A 14,557-nucleotide genomic window follows, 5' to 3' on the forward strand; every position below is an offset into this window, starting at 1 on the left:
AGAAATCTCATAGATGTACCACTCCTGCTAACAGCATTAATGTACTTAAGCTACTTGCTCTACAGGAATAAATATTTAATTAACCTTTTGAGCCACAGAGGCTCTAATCAGCTTCTTCAACATGATTAAAATCGTTCCATCTCATCAGATTGCAAATAAGTTTACAGATCTAATGAAGACTTGTGCCAGACTTTACTACATCTGTGGCACGGACCAAGTCACCCAAATCACACACCATCAAGCTGTCAATCACATCAAAGCAATCAACTTCAAGCAATTCATGGAAATCAAATGACAAAGAGGTCAAAACAAATGAATCACTTGCTGATTGTAAATGTCTTAGGGGATCCATATCGTGGTGTATTCTCCATGATACCCTACAGTCACGTTGTACAGCTGGGAGTAGACGTTGGCAGCAGCAGTCACCACCTGCAGTTAAAATGATTAGTAACTCATATTCAGTGATAACACATCCTCACCTCTGCAGATTGGCACAGGGAAGTCCCACACTGACACGCCGGGCGCGTTGGTCACACAGGTGAGGAGCGAGTGGCCGTCCAGGACGTAGCCGGTGACGCACCGGTAGCGGATCTTGTCACCTACGTTGAACTGTGTTCCGTTCAGTATGCCTTTGGGTGGAACCCCTGGGTTTCCACATGAGCTGCTTCTCAGCTCTGAAAAATGGAAAGAGAAGACAGAACTGTTAGGAATAACAATGCTCTGCTGTATTAAATATATACCAGTGGTTCCTAAATCTCATCTCTAGTTATGTGTGCAAAGCGATATTGTGTTTTCATAGGTTTGGCTACCTAAAAGATTTAGAGTCAGTCATCTTTACGTCGGTGTTAAGAGTCTTTAGATAATGTTAATAGCTAGAAAATGTCAGCGCATGTCTGACATTTAGGCCATCGCTGCTCAGATGCTTAGTTATGAAGGAAGAGATGAAATTGTCTCGGGAAGATGATACAAGTTGAAGTGGTGAAGTACGAGTTCACTAAGTAACATCCATCTATAGCTGGAAGCTCCAATAAGGGGCAGAGAAAAACAAGTACTGAACACAAACACCGTGCACAAGGAAAGAAAGAGCACGGTAGTTCACAAAGAGAGCGAGAGGACATGAAAGAAGAAGCTCCAGCTGCAGAGTCTATAATCATGTTCCTGTATCCTGAATGACCACGTTCACTAACAGGAGGGATGGAACGCATATTAGTTTCAGAAATGGTGAAAAAAAAACACTGCACTGAATGTTCACTAGACTTTCAATTTTAAGAGCCGCTATTATGGGATACCCACAGTGATCGGCCAAAACACCATTTAACATGAAGACAGGGCTCCCAGAGAAATGCTCACACAACTTTTGGCCCATTTGACGGTGTATGGTAACCGCCAATGACACCTGTCAGACGGTATCTGCCGACATGGATCTCTTTTATGAGACGGATTTTACTAACAGATTGTCTTTCATTTGTGCTCCAAAACAAATGACATTTTTGCTGTACACATTTTTCTTCACATTTTTCTTTCTAACTCTGGAAAATAAAAATATCGTGAAATAATAATAATAACAGAGCGAGCTGAGTGAAGGCAAGCAGACAGGCAGAGTACAGCAGAGACTACGGCCCTGGACACCAAAGCTACGGTCTCCCCCGCGTGAGATACAACCAAGAGGTTTTTGTGCTTCCGTGTAGTTTCTATTGGAGTCTGAACAGCGTAGCCACACGCGAGCGACCATGAGACACCGACCTGCAATGATTTATACCTGGAACAAGTTACAAACAGTCCCTTTAATGTCTACTCATTCATTAATCACGGAACAAACATAGATCTTAGAAGTAAAGAAGTTCACGGGACAGAACAACCATAACAATGAAACATATTACATCATATTATTATTTTAAATCCCTCGGCAGACACGTTTTTTAAAGATGGCATATTGAAGTTCTACATCTTCCACAAGAAAGCAATTCCCAAGAAATGACTAGCAGCGTCATATTGTGCTCATGCGCTGACAGAGCCGAAGTACTTCTTTTCAATGTATTCTTCTGCAGACTACTGAAAGAGAGTTGTGATACAGATCTAGTGTACGTAGTGATGAACTGGCCTGGAGGGCTCTCCCATCTTCTATTCTTTCAGTTGAGCACAATCTTTCAGTACATCCCTCTCCTCCATTAGACCACCATAACTCTCAATCTCTGTCAGAACTCCCCCTGCACATGTCCAGCCTGCACAAAACGCTTCAGCAGGGGTTTTATTTTAAGCCAGAGAACGGGGCGTAACACATCGTCGGCTTCTTTTTGCTTCAGGAGCTACATGTTGATTCTCAGAGTTGAGTCAGCTGGAAGGCAGGATTGGGTCTGACCTGAGTTCATGTTACTAAACCTTTCACACCTGTGTGAGTCGGACTGCAGACTAATGATCTGAGGGCCTTTAGGCTGATGGAACCTGCAGTCAACCTGAACAACAAGGTTTGGCTTGTAAAACCAATTATTTATACAGCAAATAAAGTCCTTCTACTGATGCTAGACTGAGTTTTAAAACTCTATATGAAGTTCTCACTTTGTATATTATGGCTTTAATGATGCTCTATGCTTTTGATTACATTACAAACAAATCTGTAAATATGTTTCCAAAATGAAACAGCTGAATGTGTCATCACTGTTTCTACATTCCTTATGTAATGGTTTCTACCGGTGTCAAGCTTGTGACCACAATTTAATACTAAGAAGAACTAAGACACAAAGTAATACTTCTCAGTAACTTCTCTCCTGATACGGTGCACTTTAATGATTAGTGATCTCTGCTTTATCACCCATTCACAGCATACACTGTATATGAGAGGTGGACGTAGTCACCGCGACGTCACCCCTTGGTGTGTTGACTACGGTTATGAAGCCTCGAGTTCGGCATTCTGGCCGTCGCCATCTTGGTTATTTGCAACCAGTGACAGAGAGGGCGGAGCTAAGCACAACCCAACGCTGAATAAGATGATTTAAGGCGATGTTTAAAGTGTTATAATTAACTTGCATGAAGTGAAAACACACTGAGAAAGAAATAAAGTTGTAAGATGAAAACACGGACAACTCCCAGACCGGACAACGCCGTGGTAACGACCTGTCAATCAGCAGGTAGCCCCGCCCTAAAGCATCCCCTGCTTTATGGTCTATCTGACTCTAAATGGGACCATCATTTACTAAATGAACATCATGCTGTACTGAAGAAGACTTGAAACATAAACTCATGTTTACAATGTTTACTGAGGTCATAAATCAAGAGAGAAGTAGAAGCTCATCTTCTATCAGACTTCTATAGAAGCAGAGGAGTCGCCCCCTGCTGGCTGCTAGACAGAGAACGCAGGTTTAAGGCTCTTCAGCATCGGCTTCACTTCTCAGACCCGGAGGTAGCTCACTGATTCACTGCTAAATATTTAAAATAAGCTATATCTATCAAAAAAATATCTTTTCAGAAAACAACCTCCACACTTAAACAACATAGATGAGCTCAGATAGTGTACAGAGCATCTTAAAAGACACACTTGGCTCAGCTTTATGATGAAGAACACTTCATAAGTGAATTTGTGGCTAACGATCAATACAACCCAATTAGTCTGATCAGATCCAGAGTTGTCTTGTTGAACCTCCTTCCGCCCTTCAGCTCGTCACTGATCATGCAGTCAAGTTGAATGATTATTTTTGATATGTGCCATCTGGTTGTGGCTAATTATTCAGACTGGTAACACAGGGAACAAAAAAACATTTTAACACGTACAGTCAGATGGATCTATGGACAGACAGACAGACAGACAGACAGACAGACAGACAGACAGAGAGACAGACAGACAGACAGACAGAGAGACAGACAGACAGACAGACAGACAGACAGACAGACAGAGAGACAGAGAGACAGACAGACAGACAGAGAGACAGACAGACAGACAGACAGAGAGACAGACAGACAGACAGACAGACAGAGAGACAGACAGACAGAGAGACAGACAGACAGACAGACAGAGAGACAGAGAGACAGAGAGACAGACAGACAGACAGACAGACAGAGAGACAGACAGACAGACAGACAGAGAGACAGAGAGACAGAGAGACAGACAGACAGACAGACAGACAGACAGACAGACAGACAGTAAGACAGACAGACAGACAGACAGGCAGAGAGACAGACAGACAGACAGACAGACAGACAGACAGACAGTAAGACAGACAGACAGGCAGAGAGACAGACAGACAGACAGACAGACAGACAGACAGGCAGAGAGACAGACAGACAGACAGACAGACAGACAGACAGAGAGACAGACAGACAGACAGACAGAGAGACAGACAGACAGACAGACAGAGAGACAGACAGACAGACAGACAGAGAGACAGACAGACAGACAGACAGACAGACAGGCAGAGAGACAGACAGACAGACAGACAGACAGACAGACAGACAGACAGACAGACAGAGAGACAGACAGACAGACAGACAGACAGAGAGACAGACAGAGACAGACAGAGAGACAGACAGACAGAGAGACAGACAGACAGACAGACAGACAGACAGACAGACAGACAGACAGGCAGAGAGACAGACAGAGACAGACAGACAGAGAGACAGACAGAGACAGAGAGACAGACAGACAGAGAGACAGACAGACAGACAGACAGACAGACAGACAGACAGACAGAGAGACAAACAGACAGAGAGACAGACAGACAGAGAGACAGACAGAGACAGACAGACAGAGAGACAGACAGACAGACAGACAGACAGACAGACAGACAGACAGGCAGAGAGACAGAGAGACAGACAGAGACAGAGAGACAGACAGACAGACAGACAGAGACAGACAGAGACAGAGAGACAGACAGACAGACAGACAGAGACAGACAGACAGACAGACAGACAGACAGACAGAGACAGACAGAGACAGAGAGACAGACAGACAGACAGAGAGACAGACAGACAGACAGGCAGAGAGACAGAGAGACAGACAGAGACAGACAGACAGAGAGACAGACAGAGACAGACAGACAGAGAGACAGACAGACAGACAGACAGACAGACAGGCAGAGAGACAGACAGAGACAGACAGAGAGACAGACAGACAGACAGACAGACAGACAGAGACAGACAGACAGACAGAGATAAGCAGAAGCATATTTGAGACACTAATCCTGAAGTTGATTTCATTTTCTAATACAGTAATAATTTCCAGGAATCATTTTTGAAATCCAATTACTAATCCACTTTACACTGCAGATGCTCACATACACATCCCTCATACGTATGATCTCTAATGAATGCAATATATAAATCCTCGGCATCAACTGCCGGCTGTTTATGTTTATGAGCAAAATTAAATAGCAACAGACTGTGACGGGAATAAAGCAGGAGGAGAGAGGACCTCGGAGCATGTGTGATTTCTGTTTGAATCAAATACACAAAGTGTTGAGTAACAGGTAAATACTGACAGCCAAAGCAGACCTGATGTTATCGTGACCATATTAGCCCGACATCTCAAAGCTTCACTAAGAGTAGAAGATTTATAAGCACAAAAACAATATTAAATAACAAATAAAACAATATAAATTATCTCCCACAACCCCAAGTAGCTTTTTAGGTTGATCAACTTTTCAGTGAAGTGAAACTTTGGAAGCCGAGGCTCTCATTGGCGTTCTCACATTTTAATACCGGCTATATTTAGAGGAAAGCTCCTGCAAATTAATCTGTCTGAAGAAGAGTAAAATATGTATAATGGGTTTATTATCTATTTATGTATGATCCGTGCAATTCTTTTATTTCAAACTGCAACACCTCCTCCCACAAGTAATTCACAAAGTTCAGAGAAAAATCATGTAGAAACAGGATTGTATGATTGACAGCCTAGTGGAGAGATGTTTCTGTGAGGGAGGATCGGATCAGATATAGTCCAGCACTAATGATACCTGACCGATGGACTGGAGGGGTGAGGACTGAGCAGCAGGGTGGAGATTCCACTCAGGATTGATATCTGACCAGTGAAGCGGCGAGGGGTGACGAGTCAGTATCCTAAGTAGGGATGACCCGATACTACTTTATTCAGACCGAGTACAAGTACTTATATCTGGGTTCTCTCCGATACCGAGTACCGATACAAGTACTTCTCTGTGCCAAAAGACCCTCGTTAACAGCCAGCTGGAGGGTGTGAGCGACACACGGCAGGCTGGGGAGTCCCACATACGAGGCGGTGCACCGCCACCGGCTCTAGGTCGGCTTGGAAAGGCTCGGAGCGAAGGTGGCTCACGGCCGCATCTTTACAGCGCTCCCCGCACCATGGACAAAGGGCTCGCTGCGCCCTCTCTCTCCGCCGGGGAGGAACAGGGCCCCCTGCTCCCGGTGTGACTGTCGACCGGGGCGGACTGTCCTCAGTGCACCCCAACCGCGTCGTTCCGGCTCGACCTACGTAAAAGGCGCCAGGGGTCATCGGCGATGTCAGCAACCCACCCGACTCGTCAGAGGGTGCAAGCAAAACCCCGTGGCGCAATGGCGTGTGCCGGCTGAGGTGGGATCCCGGCACAGCGGGGTCGGGCGCACCACCGGCCCGCATCATCGGGGAGGTGGTGCGATAGGACCCAAAAGATGGTGACGAGAGGTTAACGTCACACTGCCGTAAAGTGGTATCGGTGCCGTTGTATCGGAGCCGTTTTGCGAGTACGAGTACATGAGCACAGTATCGGACCCAATACCCGATACTGGTATCGGTATCGGTGCATCCCTAGTCCTAAGAATTACATTAACAACTATTTTGCATTAGAAGACATGTAAAGTAGTTATTTACACAAAGTCTGGTGGTGTGAATGTATTATATTTGGCACCTTGCATATGGTCACTTCAATCAATAAAAAGAGAAAAAAAGAGAAAATGCCATCCAAATAAAAAGTGTTCCTATGAATATGAATGTGAGGCTAAAGACAAACTAACTGTAAGCTGCTCCCTACATGGTGCAGCATGATCCCTGGCAACAAACAGAAAACACAGGAGTCTCTGTGGGAATTACAGAGAGCCTCTGAAATTGAAATGTATTTGTTTGAAATATCAAATTTGTGGAGTTCAACAAAGTGTGACTACGCACATCAAAGGCAATCTAAATATCTCACAATAACCCTTTACAGTGTGAATGCAGCACACTGCTGAGCTGAAAACATCCGAACCAAAAGACTGTAAACGAGACAGAACATGAACTGGTCAGGGGACTGCTGCTGCTGCTGTGTGCAACCAGATGTTATTCATACTCCCCATGACCACAAACTCTTTCCCAAAGAATACCAAAGGCACGCTGTGCTTTCGCTATTTAACACTCATCAGCCAATTAAAAAGAAACTTGATCAGCAAGAGCCTGGCTGCTGGACCAGGCTGCCAGGCATTTTGTGGATGACTTATTAGTGGAGAACTGTGCCAATGATGTTGAAAGGAAAATAAGGTTAGGTGGCAGGTGGATGCATCTCATACTGTACATTACAGCTATGAGCGTAGAGTGCCAGGGTACAAGATGTGGCTTGAATGAAGCTGTACCACTCTCAGTTTGGATGTATTTGGTGTATCAGTCTCTTCTGGTCAGTGTTTAATGATTCTAATAGGGATGCACCGGTACTGATACCAGTCCGGTATCGAGTCCGATACTGTGCTCATGTACTCGTACTCAAACTCGTAAAACGGCTCCAATACCACTTTACGGTGGTGCGCCCGACTCCGCGGGGCCGGGATCCCACCTCAGCCGGTGCGTGCCGGCCCTCACTTTCATTGCGCCACGGGGTTTTACTTGCACCCTCTGACTCGCGCGTGCATTAGGCTCCTTGGTCCTTGTTTCAAGTCGGGTCGGGTGGGTTGCCGACATCGCTGCAGACCCCTGGTGCCTTTTACGTGAGCCCAATCCCCACCCTGGGGGGGGGGGTTCTAAACCATCGGACAAGCACTTCTGATAAAGTATACCAGCGCCTTAATACGTCAGTCGAGATCTGGTGACTGTAAAGGCCATCGCTTATGATTCACTTCATGATTCACTTCAAATCATTTTCATTCTAAAAGCATTCAGTGACCCTTCACACCTTGTACGTATAGAAGCATCTGCTTTATACAATTGCATGTTTAAGCCTTTGAAAAATAATCTGAATCCATAAACTGCCAGCTTTCCTCTCTAGAGGTTGAATATCTAAATCCTCCTTATCATACTAAAAACACGAAGCAACTTTTGCAGTATGCTGGAGGTGGTTAAGATCACAGGTATGTTTGCTGCTGTTTTCAATACTACAGGAAACCACAGAGGGGAAATAAAGATGTTATGAGACCCTGCTATTGAAAAGCCAGCAGAACACAAAGTGTACATGAGTGAGAGCTCTTATTTTCACCAAGATTACTGCCTTTTGCCGGCACTGACACAAACAGATGGAACATGGAGGTCTGGCAAGACTCTTCAGTGTGAACTAGGGATGCTCATTTAGAAAAATGTTCTTAACCGATAAGCAACCCTAGTTAACCGATTATTAACCGTTAACCGTCAAGATTTGTGCCTCACATGCAGCGGTGTGCCAGCTGCAGGAGCACAACAGATATTGGTTGACGGGAGTCTCCAGTTCACCGCCCGGGAGCGTTAACTTAGCAGCTACGATGCTGCGTTCACTGTCTCCAGTTCACCGCCCGGGAGCGTTAACTTAGCAGCTACGGTGCTGCGTTCACTGTCTCCAGTTCACCGCCCGGGAGCGTTAACTTAGCAGCTACGGTGCTGCGTTCACTGTCTCCAGTTCACCGTCCGGGAGCGTTAACTTAGCAGCTACGGTGCTGCGTTCACTGTCTCCAGTTCACCGTCCGGGAGCGTAAACTCAGCAGCTACGGTGCTGCGTTCACTGTCTCCAGTTCACCGCCCGGGAGCGTTAACTTAGCAGCTACGATGCTGCGTTCACTGTCTCCAGTTCACCGTCCGGGAGCGTTAACTTAGCAGCTACGGTGCTGCGTTCACTGTCTCCAGTTCACCGTCCGGGAGCGTTAACTTAGCAGCTACGACGCTGCGTTCACTGTCTCCAGTTCACCGTCCGGGAGCGTTAACTCAGCAGCTACGGTGCTGCGTTCACTGTCTCCAGTTCACTGTCCGGGAGCGTTAACTTAGCAGCTACGATGCTGCGTTCACTGTCTCCAGTTCACCGTCCGGGAGCGTTAACTTAGCAGCTACGATGCTGCGTTCACTGTCTCCAGTTCACCGTCCGGGAGCGTTAACTTAGCAGCTACGGTGCTGCGTTCACTGTCTCCAGTTCACTGTCCGGGAGCGTTAACTCAGCAGCTACGGTGCTGCGTTCACTGTCTCCAGTTCACCGTCCGGGAGCGTAAACTCAGCAGCTACGGTGCTGCGTTCACTGTCTCCAGTTCACCGTCCGGCAGCGTTAACTTAGCAGTTACGATGCTGCGTGTAGCGTCCGATAGCGTTAATCGGTTGAAATGCTTAATGTGGGTTAACGGTTAAATGGTTAATTATTGACATCCCTATTGTGAAACTGTTAGAAATGCTAAATTAGCAGAGGGGAAAGTGACATTGTGTGGAGCTACTAGGTGGCTTTGATGGAAACTACTGGCATCATCTCTTCTGTGAATATTTGCAATAATATGTCAACATAAACTCTTTGAATTGTCTCTCCATATTTCATTCCCAATTAATTCTTTGCATGACGTGCCGCTGCTCTCGAGTGTCTTGACTAAAGTGCTGTGACTTGGATGAGACGATAAGTAAAATCAAAAAGTCTGAAGTTTGTGGACTGTTGAGCGTTACAAATCATACCCTGTGTACCCCGGACACAGCTCCAACTCCAGCTGCCAGATGTTGCCGGGAACTCGGACAGATTGCACTCAGCCAAATAAAAATGTGATAACATATAAATTATTTTACAGGATGACGCCACGTTTTCCAAGAGATGTAATGGTCTTTAATAATTTCCCATGGATTTTATATGCAAAGGGAATGATGCATTTATGTCTCATGCTTAAAAACAAGAACGATTCTAAAGCATGCTCATGTGCATGGTGTTTACAATATTGTATTTCTAGATTCACCCGACTTACAGTTCACAGTAACTATCACACATTCACTGCTATAGTCTTTACTTTTAGCAGCAGTTCCTAAGAACTTCTTTATAGAGAGAAACAAAAGTGCAAGCACAAGGAATAGTTTGGAGAAACTCACCCCAGGTCACTAATTAAAAAGTAACAGATGCATCCCAGCTGTAATTATACCAGCACTGACTCATTGGCCTTTGGTTGCTATGAAAAGTCATTCCATTAAAGGATGTGTTGCACACATTTGAAGCAGTTGGTTTGGATAAGGTCTCCTACTGTAGGCTAAATTAAACTGTAGCTGCATATCTGTGAAAAAAAAGAAGTACTTTGAATAACAGCCTGCACTTAACATTGAATCAGGATTTCTACTTTTACGAGGGTTTGAAGAGTCCCCTAAAGAAATCAAGTGTTTTAGATACGGTGTTAGCCCTGAGCTAACAAGTGTTGCTGTCTGGAGGACCCTAAATAAACTGTTGATAGAACTGAACCTTGGGAAAACAGCTGCTCCTAAAACACCAGGGGCTGGTGCTGCTGCAGAACCTCATGAAAACCTGAACAAAATGAATGCAAACAATGTTAACACAATGCTGATGGAGGGCTTTTAACCTCACAGAAGCACCACCCCATCTGCAAAATAAAGCCTGATTTAAAAACAGTGCATACGGTGCTTTACATCATCATACACAGCAGATAGCATTCATGATGCCAAAGAAAGAAAAATACAATGTTGAACAGACAGCATCTCTCTGACCGATCGGTAAACTAACAACCCATGTGTTATAAATCTTCACCAAAATGTGTTAATAGGACAAGAGAGCAACAATACATAAAACTAGGGACGCTAATTTTGATACATTTACTTAACCGATAACCGACCCTCGTTAACCGATTATTAACCCTTAACCGACAAGATTAGTGCCTCGCATGCAGCGGTGCACCAGCTGCAGTGTATGAGGACAACAGACAGCTGAGTCTCCAGTTCACCGTCCGGGAGCGTTAACTTAGCAGCTACAATGCTGCGTGTAGTGTCGCGGACATGCAGCCACTATAGCATCTGTAGCTCTGCTGGTAGCTTCGTGCTCGACGTAGTCACACACAGACGGTCTGTCAGAGCAGCGAAACTTCAGCAATTTTCCGACAGACAGTGTGTGTGTTGTCGGTGGCGTTGTAGCTGTGAACGTAGGTGTATGAGACAGTGTGTTGGTGGTGGTGGTAGTGTAGGTGTAGCAGATCATGTGTGTTGGTGGTGGTGGTGTAGGTGTAGCAGACAGTGTGTGTGTTGTTGGTGGTGGTGTAGGTGTAGCAGACCATGTGTAAACCAACCTTGAAGTGAAAAGACCACAGTGATGGGGTTCTGTCATTATAACTAAACCCAGTTTTTACCTGCAGTTGCGTTCCCAAACAGTGGGAGTGAGAGCGGCTTGCATTATCCCTCATCACAGCGGCAGCGAGTGAGTTATGTGAACTAGTAAATGAGGTAGTTGGGTGCGAGATTTCTCTGGGGCTGAGCTATTTATTTCGCCTGTATATCTAATGACTCTGCAGCCCTTTGAAGAAGATGGAAGTTTGACGGAGTGGCGGTGTGTTTGTGAGCACACAAGCAGCACACTCCCCCCCAGGAGCCGCCTGTAGACAGCCTCTCTGGCTTCCTCGCTGGCTGCTTCACTGGCTGCTGAGCTGGAATTTCGTGCAGGCGGGGAAAAGAGTATTGACTGAACCCATGTTGGATCACAGGGCAAAGCAGCTGGTAAACAACACACGCTCATACGTGCACACACACACACACACACTCAGAGACTTTTCCAACTCAGTGGACAATCTGCATGCCACCGAGGGACAAATGAAATGATTTGGGGAGAAAAGATGAAATTATGTTTTATGGGTCAGCTGTCTTTCAAAGACTTTTCCAAATAAAGGGCAGGTTGAAATGGCATGGAGGTTTTAGGTAGGCACGGAGATGTTTTCACTGCAAATACACAACCTTCAACAAAGGGCAAGAAGATAGCATTACTCCCAGCTCGGTACGGCCACGCCGCAGCCTATCTCTATCCCTCGGATAGCTCCGAGCACCAGTGGCCATTGTCTGGCTGTGTTGTAGAAAAGCCCCGTATCTCTACTCCTTAATAAATGCAGCTTGACCCTTTCAGGCCAGGCCTAAGTGTTAAGATTGCAGGATCACACTGACAGAGAGGTGATAGTAGAGGAAAGTAGGCACTATAAAATTCACAGAAAGTTGGAGCCGGTTTGCATTCCTACATACTCGACGATAGATTGACAGGCTGGTGAGGAATTAAATTCCATCCGGCCGTGTCCTTCGCTGTGTCCTTTGTATGCACGGCACAGATTCACACTCACTTAATTGCAGCCATGATTCAATCATATCTGAGAGTGTACAAGCATCACCCGCTTTCAGTCAGGAGAATGAGCAGCACATACATATTCACGTGTAAGATGTAGCTAACCATATCAGCATAAGAAGGAAGAAAGGCATACAGCGGTGACAGTGAATGCAGATGAATACATTATGGATGAGCACATTAAATATGTGTGTTTTATATGTGTCAGGCATGAGGGCCTCTGACTGAGAATAATGAAAATGTATGATGATAGTCGAGCTGTTGGGCTTTAATTCAGACGATGATGATGGTGATGATGACAAAGACAATACAAAGGAACTTTCTTGTTGACATTTCTTATTATATTGCACTATTAAAATCATTTCACATCTACAATAGGATGTTACAGTCACATTTTATGATATTATTGCATACAATATATAATACTGTATGTTGGGAATACACCACTTTAAAATTAATAGCACCATAACACTGAGGATTTGTGGGGAGACGCCTGCAGAGGCTTGAGTAAGTAATACCATACTACTTAGATTGTTGTTTAAATATTGATGCTGTGTGCTGTCTTGTAACACCAGGCTATTAAAGAATGAATGATAGTCATAAAACACTGAGCTGTACATGTTATGGTCTAAGTATTACCATACCACAGCGTCCCTATGACTCCTACACTTTTAAAGTGACAACAGAACTAGCCACTAAATAAACTGTGCCGGTATAATGTCCCCCGTTGTCCTAATTGGGACATATTCTGTCCTTATTACTCTTCAGTGACATATCTGTGCCTTATGTATAACAAAATGTGATTAACATCCAAATCAGCATAACAATTCTGTTGAAGATTAAACAGACAAAAGGTGGAGGCGGAAGAACAAAATCTAATTCAAGCAGTCAGTGGAGACAGAGAGAGAGAGACAGAGAGAGAGAGAGAGAGAGAGAGAGAGACAGAAGGAGACAAGAGAGGGAGAGAAATAGAGCTGGAGACGGAGAGCACAAACGGGCAGATGGAGAGGGGAGAGGTCCTGGACCGGCCAGGTCTGGGGCAGGTGGGGAGATGAGGAGGGGGTAAAGGGGGATGGAAAAAGGGCATCATGGAAGGGAGGGGGAGTAAGCCTGGAGGACGGGGTCAGACGGTTTGTGCAGGAGAAGCTAAGGGAAGAAGACACAGCTGAAGGATATTGGGAGTAGAAGGGAGGGAGGGACAGACAAGACAAAGAAGCACACGGACAGGAGGAGGAAGGAAAGGTAGGGAAGAAAAGACATCAAATATCATAACGAAGGAACGGAGAGAGAAAGGACCAGAGATGGATGAGCGATGAGCGTTCACATGAAGGAGCAGAGGGGGGGGGGGGGGGGGACGTCAGGGTGAGCGAGATGGTCACAGAAGGATAGTTCATATTTAGACAGCTCCCTGCAGCACTCAGCTCTGCTTCGCCACAGATAACTCGCTACATCCATTAGTTCAACTAATTCCCATCGCCATCTGCCATGCAATTTCAGACGCACCTCTGGAGTTGCAGAAAAGGTTCAGGACTTTGGGGGTAGGGATGTTGATTTGGAAAATATGAGATTAATTTGCTTAATTGAGGTACCTAATGCTTCCATAACTCAACAGTGGAAGTCCTCCAGGAGATCAGGTGAGGTAGGTGTGATCACACGTCGCTCTCTTAAGAGTAAATAGTGTTTACGACTCCCGTCTGATGGATTTCTCTCCTAAATGAAGAGCCGGTTTATGAAGAGCTGTCCCGATCGTTGTCTCTGACTTCAATTCCACATTTTTCATTTTCCATTCAAATGGCCATTTCTAACGTCAATACCAGTCAAAGAGCAGAAAACGATGCTTTTCTTACCTTCATAAACGACCTTAAATCCATGGGCGCTTACTGCAAAGTCACTGGTAAGCCTCAGTGAAAAAATGGAGCCGGAACTGGTAACAGGCGCAGGGATGGTAAATCCTGTTAACCTGCAGATAAGAGAAAGACACCTCAGTACTGAATGGATGACTTCATTTATATGAATCACATTTATATGCTAATAAAAAAAGAATTACATTATGCAGTAGTTTAATTGAATGCAAGACAAATGTGTTAATTAAATCTATATGATGACAGTCCAACAAAACCTGCACA

At 45.1% G+C, this 14,557-nt stretch overlaps 1 protein-coding gene across 3 annotated transcripts in view; it reads right to left on the bottom strand.

The window, feature by feature from the left end:
- LOC119496811 (CUB and sushi domain-containing protein 3-like) overlaps positions 1-14,557 on the bottom strand; it is a 303,171-nt gene that overhangs the window by 245,823 nt on the left and 42,791 nt on the right. For all 3 annotated transcript variants that reach the window (XM_037784390.1, XM_037784391.1, XM_037784389.1), the window contains exons 3-4: positions 14,279-14,391; positions 480-674 (exon numbers count right to left, since the gene is read on the bottom strand). In XM_037784390.1, the coding sequence (XP_037640318.1) occupies positions 480-674; positions 14,279-14,391 (308 nt within the window). The remainder of the gene's footprint in view (positions 1-479; positions 675-14,278; positions 14,392-14,557) is intronic.

This window comes from Sebastes umbrosus, chromosome 11 (genome assembly GCF_015220745.1).
Source record: "Sebastes umbrosus isolate fSebUmb1 chromosome 11, fSebUmb1.pri, whole genome shotgun sequence".
Taxonomy (NCBI): Eukaryota; Metazoa; Chordata; class Actinopteri; order Perciformes; family Sebastidae; genus Sebastes; species Sebastes umbrosus.